Consider the following 20,000-nt stretch of genomic DNA (forward strand, 5'->3'; position numbering starts at 1 on the left):
TGGTGTGAATGCTAATATAGTTATCGTTATTGGTGTGAAAGCTAATATAGTCATTGTTATAGTTATCGTTATTGGTATGAACGCTAATATAATTTTTGTTATTAGTGTGAACACTAATATAGTAGTTATTTTTGATGTAAACGCTAATATAGTTATCGTTATTGTGTGAACGGTAATATAGTTACCGTTATTGGTGTGAACGGTAATATAGTTATCGTTATTGGTGTGAATGCTAATATAGTTATCGTTATTGGTGTGAACGCTAATATAGTTATCATTATGGTGTGAACGCTAATATAGTTATCGTTATTGGTGTGAAAGCTAATATAGTCATTGTTATAGTTATCGTTATGGTGTGAACGCTAATATAATTTTTGTTATTGGTGTGAATGCTAATATAGTTATCATTTTTGGTGTAAAAGCTAATATAGTTATCATTTTTGGTGTAAAAGCTAATATAGTTATCGTTATTGGTGTGAACGGGGCTTAATGCTACTACGTCAGCGCAGGTTGAGTGTATGTGGTCTGGTCCGTGTTCTGCTGATGCAGGTGTGTTGATCTGGTTTGTGGTCAGTAGCTTGGTCTGTCAGATGCTCTGGATCTTCTGATTCTCTGTGGATCTGTGATGCTGACGGGTTCTGTTGGGTCAGAGCTTCTGTCGGCTCTCTGCTTCCAGCTGGAGGAAACGCATCTGGATCCTGTCATGGAGTATTACAGCACGAGTGTGCTTTATAACCTGTGTGTGTGATAAATGATGCATCTCATGCTCAGTCTGAACATGAATGTCATTAATAATAAACATCCAGACGTTAGATAAACAATGGCTGTCAGAAGGCCTGAGTTTTTGTGCATTTTAGACCTCTTTTACTTTTTAAATTCTTGTTAGCATCAGGGTTATTATCGTTAACTAATTTTTTTCTCTCCTTGAAATAGAATAAATGTTAACTGAAATAAAATTTAATTTAATTAAAAAAAAGTTGCCAAGCAAAAGTTCTCATGTTTTTTTTTTAAGTTGAAGTAGTTAAAATAACTCAAACTTGATAAAAACGACATATAGACATATTTTAGAACTAATAAAATGAAAATAACACAGCAAAATTACTAAAACTTTAACTACAACTAAAATAAAAAAACACATATAACTGAAATCAAATCTAATTTACCTGCATATATATGTGCACAGTGTGTTTGCATATTAGTGCATATAATTATGAAATATAATTAATTATTCTAGTCATTTAATGAAAAACATGATTATATTTAACAAGTGCCACCTACATTGTTCACATTTTTAAAAGATTTTTATTTTTTGTTTGTAAAATTAATAATTTTATTTAGGAGGTATGTATCAGTGTTCTTTTAGCATAATTTTTTGTTAATAGTTTGAATTAGTTCTTATTTTTATATTTGTTTTAATTTTAATTTTAAATATGTACATAATAAATACATATAATATTAATAATATTTTTCATAGTTGCTTTGTTTTTAATTATTTTTTTAAGTACATCAAATTAAAGTAAATGAAAATCAGAAATGTTGCACTGGCAACTAGTTGAAATAGTTACTTTGAATATTTTTTATTTGATTTATAGCCTGTATTTTATTTTATTTCAAGTTTTATGTTTTTAGTTTAACTACAATGACCCTGATATGCATTAAATTTATCAAAATTGACAGTAAAGATATTTATAATGTTACAAAATATTTCTATTTCAAGTAAACACTAGAGCAATGGAATTAAAATATATTAAATGGAAATAATTCAAATATTAAATTCAAATATAATATTCAAATATATTCAAATTTAAAACAAAATTGCAATAATATTTCACAGTATTAAGAGCAGGAGACATTTCTTTCAGAAACATTAAAAAATGTTACAACCCTAAATTGACAATGAACAATGATTCAGAATCAAAACTGAATCAAATGAACCTGATGCTTGTTGACAGTGTGTGATAAATGTTGTTCCACGAGGCTTTAACGAGCATAGACATCAAATTAAACCTCTTTATATAAACCTGCACTATATAACAAACCGAATCTCATTTGAGAGGACGATGTTCAGGTGTTTGTAGACATCAGTAGATGGTAGCATTGAGTCAGTGAACAGATCTGATGCTCTGAAATCAGTGAAGCTCTGGTTTAGTTCTGCATATTGATCTTGCATGTGATCGTAGTGTCTAAAGAAACTGCACAGTAACATTTATGTAAAACACCAACCCCAAAAGTGTTTGTTCTTACACTTCTGTGAATGTCAAAATATAACAGCAAGTGTCAGAAAGATGCATAACCACACTTTGTGATCAAAACCTTGAAAGTTTGCTGAATCAGTAGTTTGTCTGTAGTTTGTACATGAACTACTACAGTTTTATTCATCTACTAAAAATCACCAAAATTTCACCAGAAGATGCTGTAGCATTTGAAGCTCTTGATCACATTTACACTATTAGAAGAGTGACTCAAGTGCACAAATACATATTTGAGGCGATTTAAGAAGAAGAATTGGGAAAATGTCTCTTGAGCTTTGGATATTAATGTCCTTCATTCATCATGAAGCAAATATGTGAAACATAGTGCAGGAATCTGACCTGCTGAGTAAAGGCTCGGCTGCACATGTGTCTTCAAGGACTTTATAAGTGACATTTTAGAGGGATATTCTCTGCATTGATTGTGATTGTGGTAGTATTTGCATAAACTACCGATCAAAGGTTCGGAATATATTTTTTTTTGTGTTTTATGTTTTTGAAAGAAGTCTCTTCTGCTCACCCAGGCTGGATTTATTTGATCAAAAATACAGTAAAAATTTGAAATATTATTAAAATTTAAAATGACTGTTTTCTATGTGAATATGTGTTAAACTGTAATGTATTTCAGTGATGCGCAGCTGTATTTTCAGCATCATTCCTCCAGTCTTCAGTGTCACATGATCTTCAGAAATCAGTATAATATGCTGATCTGCTCAAGAAACATTTCTGATTATTAGCAATGTTGAAATGTTTTTGTGGAAATCATGCAACACTACCATTCAAACGTATGGGGTAAGGAAATTTTATACTTTTATTCACCAAGAACACGTTAAATTGTTCAAAAGCAACAGTTAAGACATTCATAAAGTTACAAAAGATTTCTGTTTCAAATAAATGCTGTTCTTTTGAACTTTCTATTCATCTGTGAATCCTGAAAAATAAAATGTTTCACAGTTTCCACAAAAATATTGTGCAGCACAACTGTGTTCAACATTGATAATAATCAGAAATGTTTCTTGAGCAGCAGATCAGCATATTATACTGATTTCTGAAGATCATGTGACACTGAAGACTGGAGGAATGATGCTGAAAATACAGCTGCGCATCACAGAAATACATTACAGTTTAACATACATTCACACAGAAAACACATTTTACATTTTAATAATATTTTTTTAAATTTCCTTTATTTTTGATCAAATAAATGCAGCCTTGGTGAGCAGAAGAAACGTCTTTCCAAATCATCAAAAACCCCTAATTATTCCAGACTTTTCCATGCATGACAGCACTGAGAGAATCAGAAGCACCTGTATGCGTCTCCAGTCGAGTCTCGCACCCACGCAGACAATGAAACGCGCATCAGTCCTGATTAATCGATGTGACCGCTGTTTCCGTGGAAACCGCCTCTAGAGACTCAGCCGGGCTTTGTGCAGCCGCTGAACCCGCGCGCAAATCGCATGTGATGAATGAGTTTTCTCCCGGTGTGATTCTACCGAGACCCGGCGGAGGTAGTTAGTTAAGAGCTGCACTGAGGCGGCCTACATTCACCCAGCGGGGCCGCGGGCCCTCGAGGGCCTCCCGACACTGTTTTTAGCTCACGTTATAATGAATGTTGCACAGATGCAAAGAATCATCTTCACCAGCCCTAAATTACAGCACAAACGGCCGAATCTGGCTTTGTGTCGGCTGTATTTATATCCGGAGCGTTTCGAGGCCCTATAAGAACGTGCTTTAACCTTAAAACTCGTCTTCTGGAGTGCGAACCGGCCACCTTTGGCCTGCTAATCTGCTGCTGTAAATGAGAAAGCGCCGCAGTCATTATTTTTCCTGTTAACTGGTGCAGAGCTGCAGGTCTCTGGTGTTCATGCCTGGTTTCTCCAGCTGGACTCGATCCGCAGCACTGCAGTTTCCTCACACTGCGATAGTGAACGCCAATCTGGACACAGACGTAGATAGACGTGCAGAATAAAAGTTGAGGTGCTTAAAGACTCAAGACGGCTGAAAAAACTCTCGGAGGAAACAATTTTCACCTCAGAAGAAATAAAAAGACCCAAATGAGTCACTAGGCGTCATCCAGTGAGAGTCTAGAGCTATGAAATGAATGTGGAGCAGCTCAGGGCGTTTGATGAGAACTGCTTGAGTTCATATTGAGATCTCTGACTTTTGATTGCAGACTTTGGTGTCTTGAGCAGATTTTGAGACACTGTTGAAATCTCTTCTGAAACTCTAGAGGAGACACATGTGAGATTATTGAAACATCTGAGCAGCAGGTCTGTGAATGTTTTTCCAACACCAGTAAAAAATGTGTATCCTGGAGCCATGTTATTTTATTAGTATGTATTTATTTATTATGTACTATTATAGTATTTATTAATATTTTGAATTAGCCTTTAAATTTATATTTGCAGTTTTCTTTTTATTTTAAAATTTTGTCATGTGCTTTTGTATTTTTAAATATTTATATTTAGCTTTAATATTTTTGTTGTAGTTTTAGTATTTTTTTTGTACTACAACTTAAACATTTTATTTCAGTTATTTGCCAGGGCAAAATTTCTAATTTTTGTTTACATTTTTGTTTTAAGTTTGTCATCTCATGTTTGTATTTTATTTAATGTTATTTCAGTTTTATTTAAATTACTGAACAACAAATAATGAAAACAATTGTAATAGTTTTACCTTTAGTTAATTCTTCATAATCTTAACCTTAAACATTAACTGTCCCTATAATCGGAGTGAAATGACTGGAGTTTTCCAAGACTGATGTTTTAGTCAAACAGTCCTTACTCGCTCTGCAACTGTGATGCTGATGGATAAAATCACTGCATTAAAAAGTAAAAAGTAACTTCTTAAACTACAGCATCAGCATGTCTACAGTTTGCTAAATTCAGATTAAAATGCAATTCGCTGAGCACGTCCAAATTAATAAACTTCACTACTGAACCTTGCATACAATTTACATATGAGCCCTAAGTTTGATTAAATATGAGCCAGTAAGTGTATGAACTTTATCTATGGAATATTTGTATAAAATGCTATTAAGATATTAGATAAAAGATGTGATTGCTCAGTGATGTAGAAAATCGGTTGTGCATTAACTAACTGAACTACAGCTTCAAGTCACCAAAACATCAGTTCCAATGAATCAGTTTGTTTAAATGATTCAGTTAAATATTACTTGATTCATCAAGTACCTGTGCTGTATTTTATCTTAATTTTATCAAAAATTTTACCATTTTATCTTGGTAACAAAATAGTTAAATGATGTTGTTTGTTACTGTGTTTTTGACTCTGTTGTATAAATTAGGATGTTTGCAGTTTAATAAAGACAAGACACTACAGGCAAAAACTTTGTGTTCTCATGCACTGGTCAACTTTGAGTTTTTGGCTAGTTTGGGCTTTTCAGACTAGTGGAAAGAAAACATCCAAAATACATATTTAAGTGTTTATTTTATGACACTTTATCTATTTGCGTCTATATCTTTAAAGAGTTTCTTCTCCACTTCAGCAGCACTTACATACACCAAACTTAGCAATTTTATTCTTAGCTATATTCTGAAGCTTTTTACTGAAGTGTTTGTTCATATGATTCACACTGGTTTTATTATTGCACGTCATCTATTTGTGTCTGTAGATTTCAATTACAACACATATTTTTAAAGACTCAAAATGAGTTTGTTTCTCCACTTCAGCAGCACTTACATACACCAAAACTTACAGTTTCGTTCCTCTCTATATTCTGAAGGTTTTTACTGAGGGGTTTGTTCATAAATCATTCACACTGATTTATACAACATTTCATTCCTAAAAAACATAGTGAAAATTAAATTTTTTTTGGCTGTTGACGGTATTTTCTGATTTCTGGAGTGATGAAAATAGATATCAAAAATCCTCTCTGTAAAAACCTTTAACTCTAATATATCAACAAAATGAAAGAAATTTTTGAACCAGGCTTTTTCCTGTGTTCAGATTTATTTTCTGGAAATGCGTGTTTAAATTAGTGCATATTTAGTTAGATTGTGCCTCATTAGTGCATTTAAACTTAGCATTTCAGAAAATATTAATACAATAAATGTTTACAGTTCTAAATCAGCTAGAGAAGTATGGTTATATGGTTAGTTCATTTTTTAAACCCTGTTCACCTGTGCGGTCTTGCCTTAAGTAGATGCTTTTAATGTAAATCTGTTGTTCAGGTTTAATACTGTCAACCTAACTGTTTTTTGCATTATATCATTTGATAGGTACTGAAGTGATATATATCCTCAGTATCATTGTTAGGAGCTTATAGTGTCACAAACTACCTTTTCAGAGCAGCTTGTATGTAGTTGCACTAGTTGAAATGCTTTGAGAACTACAGTTTCTGAGTCGCTTCACTAGCACTGCTGTCATGTGCTGGTGTGGTGTAGATCTAGCTGTGTTGGTGTTTTCCAGCTTGCCGTTCAGGGTGATTGACGTACAGAGGAATTGTATTGACAGACCGAAACGTCTGCTCGGAAAATACACGGTATCATCAGTCAAAGTGTGTGTGTTTGTGTGAGTGTGTGTCTGTTTTATAACATCAGATGTGTTTCTCATACTGAACCTGTGCTGCTCCAGCAGTGTGTGATGGCTTCCACCAGAGGGTGGCATCTATCAGGACACAAGACTCATGTGCTCTGATGCCTCAAGTGCTGCTGGGAAGGTCCTACTTTTGAGAGATTATGAGGCTATTCTAGTGATATATATATTTCGTTACACTGCAAAAAATAATGTTCTTCCTCAGTATTTTTGTCTTGTTTTCCAGTACAAATATGTAAGCATTCATAAATCAAGAGACATGTACTTGGGATGCAAAATTACTAAAATATCAAGATCATCCCTGTTTTCTGAAAAGTTCAGAAAAATAATCTAGTTTTCCCTTTTAAGTACATTTATTTTTCTCACCCCATTGGCAGATATTTGTTCTTGTTTTAAGCAAAAATTCACTTATTTTGATAATTTTTTTCCCCAGAAAACAAGACTTAATATATTAAGTCCTTTTGACTCTAAAATAGATTAATTTTGATTGAAGATCAAGAAAAAAATCTTTCACACTGATTTATACAACATTTAATTCCAAAAAATGTCATTTCTTTTCTGTCTGTTGACAGCATTTTCTGATTTATACAGTGATGAAAATAGATATAAAAAAATTCCCTCTGTAAATACCTTTAACTCTAATATATCAACAAAATGAAAGAACATTTTAACCAGGCTTTTTCGAATGTTCAGATTTATTTTCTGTAAATGCGTGCAAATTAGTGCATATTTAATTAGATTGTGCTTCATTAGTGCATTTAAACTTAACAAGAGTAAGAGAATCAAGTTTTTGCAGTGTAGTGCATTTCCAATTTTCTTTGTAAATAAAATAGTTACTTGAAGAACCCCTGAAATTTTCAGTTAAAGGCAGGGTAGATGATTTGTTTCTGTTTGCTGGTTCACATCCCGATAGCAGTGGTTTAAATGTATTCATTTGTATCATCTGTGGAAGGTGTAGGACCATAAAATATCTGTCCAAATATATTCCTCGATCCAAGGAATAGAACAGAACAGTGATAGAAAGGAACAGTGCTCCCTGTTCACACAAACATGATACATATTCAGCGCATTGCATTGCGCTATTGCAGAGCAAGTGAGAATGGAGGCGTTATTATTGTAATATTATGCACTTTGCACTGTAGTTTTCTCAGCGGTGAATGAGACATGAGGTAATCTGACAGCGCTGCATTCATCTCTCATCGTACCGCTGGTTAGCCTCTGCTCTGCCTGTGTGTGGTCATGTGTTTTGGAGGAGGCGTGGCTTTGGAGAGTGATTTGCAGGGAGGGTGGGATCGTATGCTTTCAAAGCTACCCTGCTATTGCTAACCTCTTCGAAATCCTCTACCCTGCCTTTAATATTTCAATAATTTAACAACGTCAATAATGGTCTCATGACATGCAGGTAAGCATCAAATGTTTAATGTTTTATTTTGATTCTTTTTAGGGCTGCAAAACGATTAGTCGTGATTAATCAATTCGAAATAAAAGTGTATGTTTACATAATAATGTGTGTGTGTACTCTGTATATTTATTATGTATATATAAATACACACACATACTGTATATGTGTATATATTTAAACAAATATTTGTATGTATTGTATGTAAACACTTGTATATTATTTATAATATGTATCAGTAGAAATATTTTACATATAAATCTAACATATTTTTCCTTAATATTCTGTATATATGTATGTGTGTGTATTTATATACTGTATACATAATAAATATACACACTCAGTACACACATATAGTATGTAAACATAAACTTTGATTTTGAATCGATTAATCGCGACTAATCGTTTTGCAGCCCTAATTCTGTTTACTTCACAATTATAATGAATGATTATTAAAATTAATTAAACTGTATAGATATTACAAAAACAATGCAAATAAAAAAACACAGCAAAATTGTTAAAACTTTACTAAAATAGAAATGGAAAATATATATAAAAAAACGAGTTCAAAATATTAATAAAACCTATAATAGTATCTCAATGAAATAACACTGATGTGAATAAAGTTACATTAAACTCCCAGTTCATGAGTATCGCATCAGCTCTGAAAACACGCTGTTATAATGAACCACTGCACTTGTGCAGGGAAATGAAGAGCAGAAGATGCACATCAGGTGTTTGATTGATATTTGATCTGTGTTTTATTATTCTCATAGCGCCACAGAGAATGATTCGGTTGCACAAACTCATCACCTCATAAACCGCTGAAAGCAGTCAGACTTTATTTCCTTTCTTTATCAACCTCAACTGACTAAATGCAGATGAACTCAATGTACAGTGAACGTAATTACGATCAATACTGTTTGGCTTTTGTCATGATTCTTTATTAGGCATCTCATTCTGGGCTTAAAATCGTACAGTTTCCCACAAATCTGTCAGTCTGATCAAATAATACATCAAAAAGTTGCATACTGCACTTTTATTTACAGCTTTTTTGCAAATATAGTGTCTCATTTAGGTGTTCCATACTTACAGAAAATACTGTGTACAGAATACATGTACAGAGTATATGGTAGTGAGCTATTGAGAACACAGCCAGTGTGCAAATTGTCCACGTTTAGTCCTGGAGCTTTTGTCTGTAGTTCTATTGAGTTTCAGAATGATTGTTTGTTAGTGTGTGTCATTATGACCTGAGAAACTTCCCTCAGTAGTGTGCGAGGTTGTCAGTAATCATCTGTTATTGTCTCTGATATTGTGCTGTGAGAAGCTGAAGTGGAATACATGCTGATAGACAGTGAGGGACGGACACACACACACACACATACATACACACAGAATCTCACATCAATAGAAGCCTGGTTTTATCCCGGTGCATACTACACACTAAAGACTGCACATGCACAATGCACACTACACACTACATTGTATTCTACACACTACATACATTGTTCTACACACATTTATTAACTCTAACTTATTCTGCAATCTACATTCTGCTGTACACACTACATACACTACATACTGCACGCTAAATACTACATACATCTACATAGCATTTATTAACTCTAACTCATTCTGTAATCTACATGCTGTATACTACATTATGCTCTACACACTATAGAAAACACACTACACACACGCTACATACTGCACAATACACAAACTAACATGTTTTAAAATCTACATTCTGTATGCTATAGAAAACACATGAAATACTCCACACTATATTCTACATACTGCACAATACACACAATACATCATATTCTACATACTACATACTTCATTCTACACACTTTTTTCTGAACTCTAACATATTCCGCAATCTACATGCACTACGAACACTACACATTGCACATTATAATCAAAACACTAACAAACACGCTACATACTACATATTTTCTACACAATTTATGAGTACAAAGTTATTCTGCGATCTACATTCTGTACACTACGAACTGCACATCAGACTCTATACACTAGAAAATGATCTACACTGCATATTGCTCACTGCATTATTTTCTGCATGATGCACACTACATGCTACATACTTCATTCTATACATTATTTATGAATACTAACATATTCTGCAATCTCCACGCTTTACAATACACATTGTACATTACACACTATAGAAATCACACTGCATACTGTACACTACATTCTATACTACATAGTGCACATTACATACTACACATCATTTATGAACATGAACATCTTAATCTACATGCTGTACACTACACACTGCAGATTACACTGTACACAATAGAAAACAGACCACACTACATACTGCACACTACATACTTTATTCTTGATACTCTATAGAAAACACTACATACTGCATGCATTATAAAACTTATTGCACACTACATACTTCATTCTACGCACCATTTATGAACACCCACTTACTGTACAATCTACATGTTGTACACTAGATTAGACTCTATAAACTATAGAAAACACATTACATACACACTAACATTGTTCAACAAATTGCACTCTACATACTTCATTCTACATACGTCACTGCATACTTCATTCTTCTTATGAACACCAACTTATTCTGCATTCTACATGCTGTACACTACACACTGCAGATTATGCTCAGTACACTAAAGAAAACACACTCCACACACACACACTACATACTGCATACTGCATAGTACAGAATATGAGCTCATAAATAATGATCATAAAACGCTTCTCTAAAGGACACATTTTCCTTATGTCAGGGAATAAAATAAGAAGTGTGTCATAAATCATCTCACCCGTTCGTCCCAGGTTGCGAGATCTTGTCAGCACTTTACAGCAGTTTTATCACTCAACGTCATGGTTTCCATGGAGACAGACGGTTAGTTAACAGGCTAAAGAGGTTAAGCAGAAGGGTTGAGCTGAGAACATGGGCCAAATGAGGTGTGAGTTTGATGCTGATGGATCCTCGCAGGGGTTTCGTGTTGCTAATATGTTGTTTCAGAGGATGATCACGACGCCGATGTTGGAGAATCTGTCTGAACTCGGTTAATGTCTGTGATGTGACCCGTCATGCTGCGTTTCTGATTGGCACGAATATGTAGACATTACCTTCAGAAAATCAGAAACGGCCGTTTCATCCAGCGTACATCATCCCCATTTCAGTCTAAGCGTCTCATTGCAAATGAAGGCGTTCAGAAGCGTCTGTGAGGCCTTGCGCTGAACGTCTCTATAAAGCAGAAGTGTTTATCTGACTATTCGCCGTGACGGGTTGGACGCATTTCAAACGTCTCTCTGGGTTTGTGCTCATATCTTCAAGTCCATCTCCATTTCCTCGATGACAGCTGATGCTGCTGTGATAAAAGTGTTTGTACAGTTTGTTCTTTATGAATGCACTTTAAATCATAGCAATATTTTAAAGTCTAAAAAGAGGATTTTTCTTCTAGTATTTGAAGAAGAATGCATTTTCTTGCCATTATTTGTCAATAAATTAATGTAAAACTATATCGTCTTGCATACACTACATACTGCATGCTACATACTACATTGTTCACAACATTTAGCACCATATAAATATCACGACACAACAATTTGATAACTAATTGGCAATTCTGACAACTATATGGGTCATTTTATAATTGGGGGTGCATTTCACATCAAAATGGCTTGGTTTCAGTTTATAGCCTATAATGTTTTTCATAAGTGTACGGTAGTTGGCAAGCTTAAATATTAAACACCCTTTTGGTATTACAAGGGAATGATATTCTTCTTGGTGAAATTGTAATCTATGTTATGGACATGTATGTACAGTGATTGTTTTAAAATAATTTTAAGAATCATATTTTTGCAGATATCATTGTGATGTTCTCAGCACAGTCAAGAAAGGAATTTTTTAATCATTATTCTGCCTTAAAATTAATTTAGGTGATTTTAATAGATGTTATGCAAAACTCCAATCTGTGTTAATATTAAATATGCCCTGAAAAGATAAGAGAACCAGCATTCTAGTTATTTCAAATGTTAAAAAAAGAGACAGTTTCACCATTTTGATTGTTGATTTTCATAATTTCAGTCACATTATTTCCTTGATCAGGTTAACTTCAAATTTGAATATATTCAAATCATAAAAATATCGCAACCCATGAACCAAACATAGCTGATAGCAAATTAATATATACCTTGACAATCAGTTATTGTCAATGAAATACTGAAGAAAAAAAGAGGACACTTGCAATATTGTGTTGAAAATCTACACAAGAAAATTACCAAATAGTACTTGTCACATGGTGTTGTAATAATTGTAATTACTGCGTTAAACTAACTGAGACTTGTTATAGCACTTGCATATCATTGCTCTTTTGTTGATTTTGATTGCTTCCATTGTCCTCATTTGTAAGTCGCTTTGGATAAAAGCGTCTGCTAAATGACTAAATGTAAATGTAAATGTAAATTTATGAACACTTATTCTGCAGACTACATGCTGTACGCACTGCATACTGCACATTACATAGTACATAGTACATTCTACACACCATTTAAGAACACTTATTCTGCAGTCTACATGCTGTGCATACTGCATACACTACATACTGCACACTACATAGTACATTCTACACACTTATTCTGCAGTCTACATGCTGTGCATACTGCATACAGTACATACTGCACACTACATACTACATAGTACATTCTACACACCATTTATGAACACTTATTCTGCAGTCTACATGCTGTGCATACTGCATACACTACATACTGCACACTACATACTACATGGTACATTCTACACACCATTTATGAACACTTATTCTGCAGTCTACATGCTGTGCATACTGCATACACTACATACTGCACACTACATACTACATAGTACATTCTAAACACCATTTAAGAACACTTATTCTGCAGTCTACATGCTGTGCATACTGCATACACTACATACTTCACACTACATAGTACATTCTTCACACCATTTATGAACACTTATTCTGCAGTCTACATGCTGTACACACTAAATACACTACATACTGCACACTACATATGCAATGTATGCGTTACATTCTTCACACCATTTATGAATACTTATTCTGCAGTCTACATGCTGTACACACTGCATACTGCACACTACATAGTACATTCTACACACCATTTATGAACACTTATTCTGCAGTGTGCATGCTGTGCATACTGCATACTACATACTACATAGTACATTCTACACTGAACACTTAACTTATTCTGTAATTTACATGCATTTCTTCCAGCATTCTGCAGTTAATTCAGCCTGAAAAACACAGTTTTTTAAAATAAATATTTACTTGCCTTTGTTAATTGCAGCATTGAGAACCTGACTGATGCTTTTTGAGTAACTGCACTGAATTGCGATTTGTGCGATTTTTTTTTCCATTGCATATGCAAATTGCTCCTTAATGAGTTTTTAATTAGTTTGTTTCTATATGTTTTCTAGTAAAAATGTCTTAAAAAACTAGATACATTTACTTGAGAAGCAGCAATTTTAAAATGAGAGTATTTTGTCTTACTGCACTGGCACTGATTTCTTTTTTTTTCTTCTTTTTTTTTTTGTAATGTGTTTATAATAAAAACTAGTTGGGATCTTATGCAGTCTTGCTTCTCAAGGAAATTGGTCTTGTCTTGAATATTTAGATATTTTAATAAAAAACAACACAACAGTACTTATTACAAATATGTTCTTTTGGCAGTTTTCCATATATTTGCATACTTTCTGGCATTTATTGGCAGGATGCATGCAGAATGTCATGTAGCTTTTCAATCCCGACTGACAGCATTTTTTTTGTGTGTGCAGCATATTGCAGTGTTTAGATATTTGTGCTGGAAAACAAGATAAAAATACGCCATGCATTGAATGTATGCATGTGTGCATGCTAATGTAAATGCCAAGGCTGTCTCATCCAGGAATTACTATGGTAACATTCATTGGTAATTAGACGAAGCTGCTAAAGGAATAATTACGGCGACTTGTTCTTGGGGCCGCTGTTAGTTAAAGTGAGTTTGACAGGGTTAGCGGGACAGATGGAAATGTTCAGCTCTAATGAGCAGGACGCTTCCTCTCTTTGCCACAATATGCGTAATATATTACTGCTGATTCAGGTTGGCCGGTCTGTGGCCCCGAGCGCGGATCTAATGGAGAGATGAATCGCTCGGCGCCGGATCGCTGACAGGAGAATGTCAGTATCTGGGAAAGAAGCTCACAAGCTGTAAAGAGGCTGAAAAATTAACCGTCAGCTGCTAAACAAACACACTAGTGCTAGAAAAACAAACTGTGAGGTGAAAACTCTCTCTCTCTCAGTGTGTGTGTGTGTGTGTGTGTGTGTGTGTGTGAGACTTGGATATTTTCATTTAGCAGAACTACTTTTTTACTGACTCCAAATTAGATTTTTCTGTCTGGCCGAGACGTGATGCAACTTTCAGAAAGCTTTGCGAATAAATAATTCACTTTGAGAGAGTTTTCTTGATGATTCACTGATAACTGAACGAACTGAATCTTTCCTGAAACGATTGAAGCATCCAAAAGGGCAAATTTCATTTCTGATGGAGAGCGCAAAAATGGGAACGCAGATGTGAAGATTATGGGTCGTGGATGATTAAGGAATCAAAATGTCCTTGATCTCATCCGGTTCAGTGTATTACGAAACATACTGTAACGTTCACAGGGAAGAAAACAAAAGGCATGTATTGAAATTGCAAAGAAGATCATCCCAGAATGCATTGCAATAAGATGATGGATTTCAATAATAAACGTTTATTATTTGTGTATCTTTTTATGTTTATTAGAGTATTGTGTTGTTATCACCTCAATATGCTTATACTGTATATAATGCTGCAAAATTACTTATTGTTTTTGTTGTTTTTTTCTGTACAAATATCTGAACATTCTTAAATCAAGATACATGTTCTGGAAATGTAAGATATTAAGTCTTATTGTTGATGCATTTTTTTCATAAAACAAGTAAGTTTTTGCTTAAGACAAGAACAAATGTCTGTCAATGGGGATGGAAAAATAAACTTTATTCAATGGGAAAACATTTGTATTATTATTATTATTGTTTAGAAAACAAGAGTTTATATCTTAAGTCATTTTGCCTCTCAAATAAATGTATCTTGATTTAAGGATGTTTAAATATTTTAATGAAAAACAAGACAAAAATACTAATGAATAAATAAATAATGTGAGTTTATACTTAAAACAAGAACAAATATCTACCATTTGCAGATATTTGTTCTTGATCTAAGCATAAAGTTACTTCATTAAAAAAAAAACACAATTTTATACCTTATGTAATTTTGCTTGTCTGATTTAAGTATGTTTAGGTGTTTTACTGGAATGCAAGACAAAAATACTGAGAAAAATGTAGTGGGTGTTTACTTCCAGTGGAGTCAGAAAAATAAATTGAATTTGAGTTTTTCTGACCCCATTAATAACATTAGTACAATGGAAAAACTGTTATTTTTCTGATCCCATTGGCAGATATGTTTCTTGTTTCAGTCCCAAATTGATTTAATTTTGAGAAAAATATCTGATGTAATTGTGCTTCTCCAGTAAATGTATCCTGATTTATGAACGCTTAGATATTTGTGCTGGAAAACAAGACGGATATACTGAGTAAGAATCAAATCTCCACTGAGTTGCTGCCTATGTAGTGTGCTCCAAATCTCAGTTAAGATGCTCCCTATGTAGGGTGTACACGCCAAGGCAGCTGACTATAGGTTTCAGAAACACTCAAAAAAATGCTGGGTTAAATATAACCCAGCGCTGGGTTAAAAAGAGACAAACCCAGCTATTGCTGGGTTGTATTTAACCCAGCATTATTTTAGAGTGAAGGAAGGCCTTTAGCGTAGTTAAAATGCTCCACGCGTGTGTAATGATCAGACTCGGTCCGTGTAAGTGCTACTGACACCGTCTTTAACTTTAGTCGTCTTTAATCACTTTAAACAGACACTGGAAAGCCGTGAAACCTTCCTCTCCACTCGCAGGACCGAGATCACCTCCGTGACAGATGCTGAAGGGCGCGATTAAGCATTCAGGGCGACTTCCCCGACATCTGAATCAATCTCACGCTCTGAAAGAGAGCCAGAGACAAAGAAAGATGTTCCCTACTGTCATTTGATCCTTCAGGTGAAGGAAAATAATGGAAATTTCCTCGCAGGTCATGAATAACGCCGCTGTAATGATGTAGGCCTCTTCATGAAACCAAAACAGCAGTTCTGAGGATCGATTGCTGTTGAGGAAAATATGAAAGGTTCATTGGGTCTGTGAGGCAAAACCTGGCGCTCGACGTGTGGACAGACGGTTCAATCAGCAGAAATTACAGGTTGCAGAGATGATTAGTTGTATGGAGCTTTCCAGGTACTAATTATCATGTCTGGATCAGTGAAGGTTGTGCCGATACGAACAGAAAATGTGTTTCCGCGGGGTTACTGTTGTTAACTAAAACTATCAGAAACATTTTTGGTAAAAGGCATGAAGCTAACATAATATATAAATATTTGATAAAAAACGTAATGAAAATTAGATTTCAGTTGGCCCTTCTTTCTCTGTATTCTTCTATTTTCTGTAGGTTCATAGTTTTTATTTACTGCAACATATCCAAACATGAATCTCGACTGTGTTGTATGAATACATGCACATTTTGTTGTTTTAATAGAAAAAAACATTAACATCATTTGTGAATTCGTCTACTTAATATGAGGTATTTTTACTGTTTTAGCTTTTTGAGAGGAAAAGTCAGTGTTGTGTATTTATTTATTCCAGATTTTAGTGCATCAAGTCAAATAGAATTAAAATGAGAACTTTTTTTTGATTGAATAAATAAATAGTTATTTTATTTTAAACAAAAATATTTTTTAATCATTTAAATTTAAATTTTAACCCTGGTTGATGTTTTCTTAATTTGTTGTGAAAGTGCAATAATTCTATAATATATTCAATCATAGTGATTAATAAACATGATTAGAATTTTTGGGTAAAATCATCTTGATTATTAGTTTAACCTTTATCGTGCAGCCCTGATTCATTGAATTTACTAATTTTTTTAAGCTAAGTGGTTGCAATCAATGTATTTTAGCTACATTTAAATAAACAGATTTAGTTCACTAACTTTCAGAATTTTGTTGTAATGTGTTGAAGTTTATAAAACTATAATTAAAAAAGAAAGAAAGAAATGTTGCCATGGTTGAAGCACTAACTTTAAAAAACTTAACTAAATAAAAAATAAATTAAGCTTAAATAGTAATATTTTAAAAGAACAAAAACTAATACAAGTTCAAAAAGTGCATAGCAATTTCTAAAAAATAAAAACTGAAATTATAGAAATAAAAACTCATTTAAAAACATAATAATGTATAAGTATGTTAAAATGTAGTGGTATAAGTGTCTCTTATCGCATACACATCATCATGATCTTATGTGTCAAGCATCGCGACACATGCACTACTCTTATTGCTTTAAATGTTAAATGTGGTTTCTCTTTGCCGTCTTAGGTCGTCTCCTGCGTCTGAAGATGTTTCGTGAGGACCACGGCTCTTGGATGACCATGTTTTTCAGCACGATTCTCTCGCTCTTCATCTTCTCTCACATCTATAGAAACATTTTTGGTAAAAGGCATGAAGCTAACATAATATATAAATATTTGATAAAAAACGTAATGAAAATTAGATTTCAGTTGGCCCTTCTTTCTCTGTATTCTTCTATTTTCTGTAGGTTCATAGTTTTTATTTACTGCAACATATCCAAACATGAATCTCGACTGTGTTGTATGAATACATGCACATTTTGTTGTTTTAATAGAAAAAAACATTAACATCATTTGTGAATTCGTCTACTTAATATGAGGTATTTTTACTGTTTTAGCTTTTTGAGAGGAAAAGTCAGTGTTGTGTATTTATTTATTCCAGATTTTAGTGCATCAAGTCAAATAGAATTAAAATGAGAACTTTTTTTTGATTGAATAAATAAATAGTTATTTTATTTTAAACAAAAATATTTTTTAATCATTTAAATTTAAATTTTAACCCTGGTTGATGTTTTCTTAATTTGTTGTGAAAGTGCAATAATTCTATAATATATTCAATCATAGTGATTAATAAACATGATTAGAATTTTTGGGTAAAATCATCTTGATTATTAGTTTAACCTTTATCGTGCAGCCCTGATTCATTGAATTTACTAATTTTTTTAAGCTAAGTGGTTGCAATCAATGTATTTTAGCTACATTTAAATAAACAGATTTAGTTCACTAACTTTCAGAATTTTGTTGTAATGTGTTGAAGTTTATAAAACTATAATTAAAAAAGAAAGAAAGAAATGTTGCCATGGTTGAAGCACTAACTTTAAAAAACTTAACTAAATAAAAAATAAATTAAGCTTAAATAGTAATATTTTAAAAGAACAAAAACTAATACAAGTTCAAAAAGTGCATAGCAATTTCTAAAAAATAAAAACTGAAATTATAGAAATAAAAACTCATTTAAAAACATAATAATGTATAAGTATGTTAAAATGTAGTGGTATAAGTGTCTCTTATCGCATACACATCATCATGATCTTATGTGTCAAGCATCGCGACACATGCACTACTCTTATTGCTTTAAATGTTAAATGTGGTTTCTCTTTGCCGTCTTAGGTCGTCTCCTGCGTCTGAAGATGTTTCGTGAGGACCACGGCTCTTGGATGACCATGTTTTTCAGCACGATTCTCTCGCTCTTCATCTTCTCTCACATCTATAACCTCATTCTGCTCATGAGCGGACGGATGGGGTAAGAGATATCTTGTCTTTAATTAGAAAAAAATTGTTCCTTCATTCCCTCCTCCCAGCTTTTCTGATTAGGGATGGCCCTTGTAAGGAGTTTAACGATTTCTGGCTCTTTAATTCCATTAATGATTCTTTCATTCTTTTTAGAAAGTCCCAGTAATTGTTCGTAACTATTAGATGATAGTAAATGAGTCCAGAACCGCTGATTGATTCAAATGGATGACTGGTGGTTCAAATCTTTGAGTGTGTTTGGGGCTGAATCATGATGCTTTTTGAGTGATTCAGTTGAACGAACCAACTCATGAGATGTATTTGTTCATAATTCATCTTACATAACAACTGATTTGTGAGTTTTTTTTTTTTGGGTGATTCATTAAAAAGAACCAACTGAAAGAATCTTTACTGAATCAGACTACACTGATCGTTCTGTAAGTTTGTTGTGTGCAGAAATGCAACAGAAAGAAGATCATTTAATGCAGTTGTATGGTTCAGTAAACTGATTGATTCGAATGGATGACTCAGGGATTCAAATCTTTTAAGTGCGTCTGATTTATGATTCTTTTCGATCAAACCAGCTCATGAGATGCATTTGTTCGTTAATCAGACTACATAATAACCATAGAGTTCAAGATTGATTTGTGAGTATTTTTGAACGATTCATAATAAAGAACCAGCTAAAAGAATCATTACTGAATCAGACAGCATTGATCGTTCGTCATGTTTGTTGTCGTGTGCAGAAATGCAACAGAAAGATGTTTATTTATTGTCATTGTATGGTTTAGTAGTATCCAGTACTGCTGATTGATTTAAACAGATGACTCAGGGATTCAAATCTTTTGAGTGTGTTTGAGTCTGATTTATGACTCTTTTTGAGTGATTTAGTTAAACGAAGCAGCCCATGAGATGTATTCGTTTGTAAAACAGGCTACATAACTGTAGGGACTTTTGAAATAGATTGATATAAAAGAACCAGCTTAAAGA

At 33.5% G+C, this 20,000-nt stretch overlaps 1 protein-coding gene across 1 annotated transcript in view; it reads left to right on the top strand.

The window, feature by feature from the left end:
- tmem117 (transmembrane protein 117) overlaps nt 1-20,000 on the top strand; it is a 67,544-nt gene that overhangs the window by 11,084 nt on the left and 36,460 nt on the right. The window contains exon 3 of the mRNA XM_016248856.1: nt 18,891-19,023. Coding sequence (XP_016104342.1) covers nt 18,891-19,023 — 133 coding nt within the window. The remainder of the gene's footprint in view (nt 1-18,890; nt 19,024-20,000) is intronic.

This window comes from Sinocyclocheilus grahami, unplaced genomic scaffold (assembly GCF_001515645.1).
Source record: "Sinocyclocheilus grahami isolate Dianchi unplaced genomic scaffold, SAMN03320097.WGS_v1.1 scaffold895.1, whole genome shotgun sequence".
NCBI classification, from domain to species: Eukaryota; Metazoa; Chordata; class Actinopteri; order Cypriniformes; family Cyprinidae; genus Sinocyclocheilus; species Sinocyclocheilus grahami.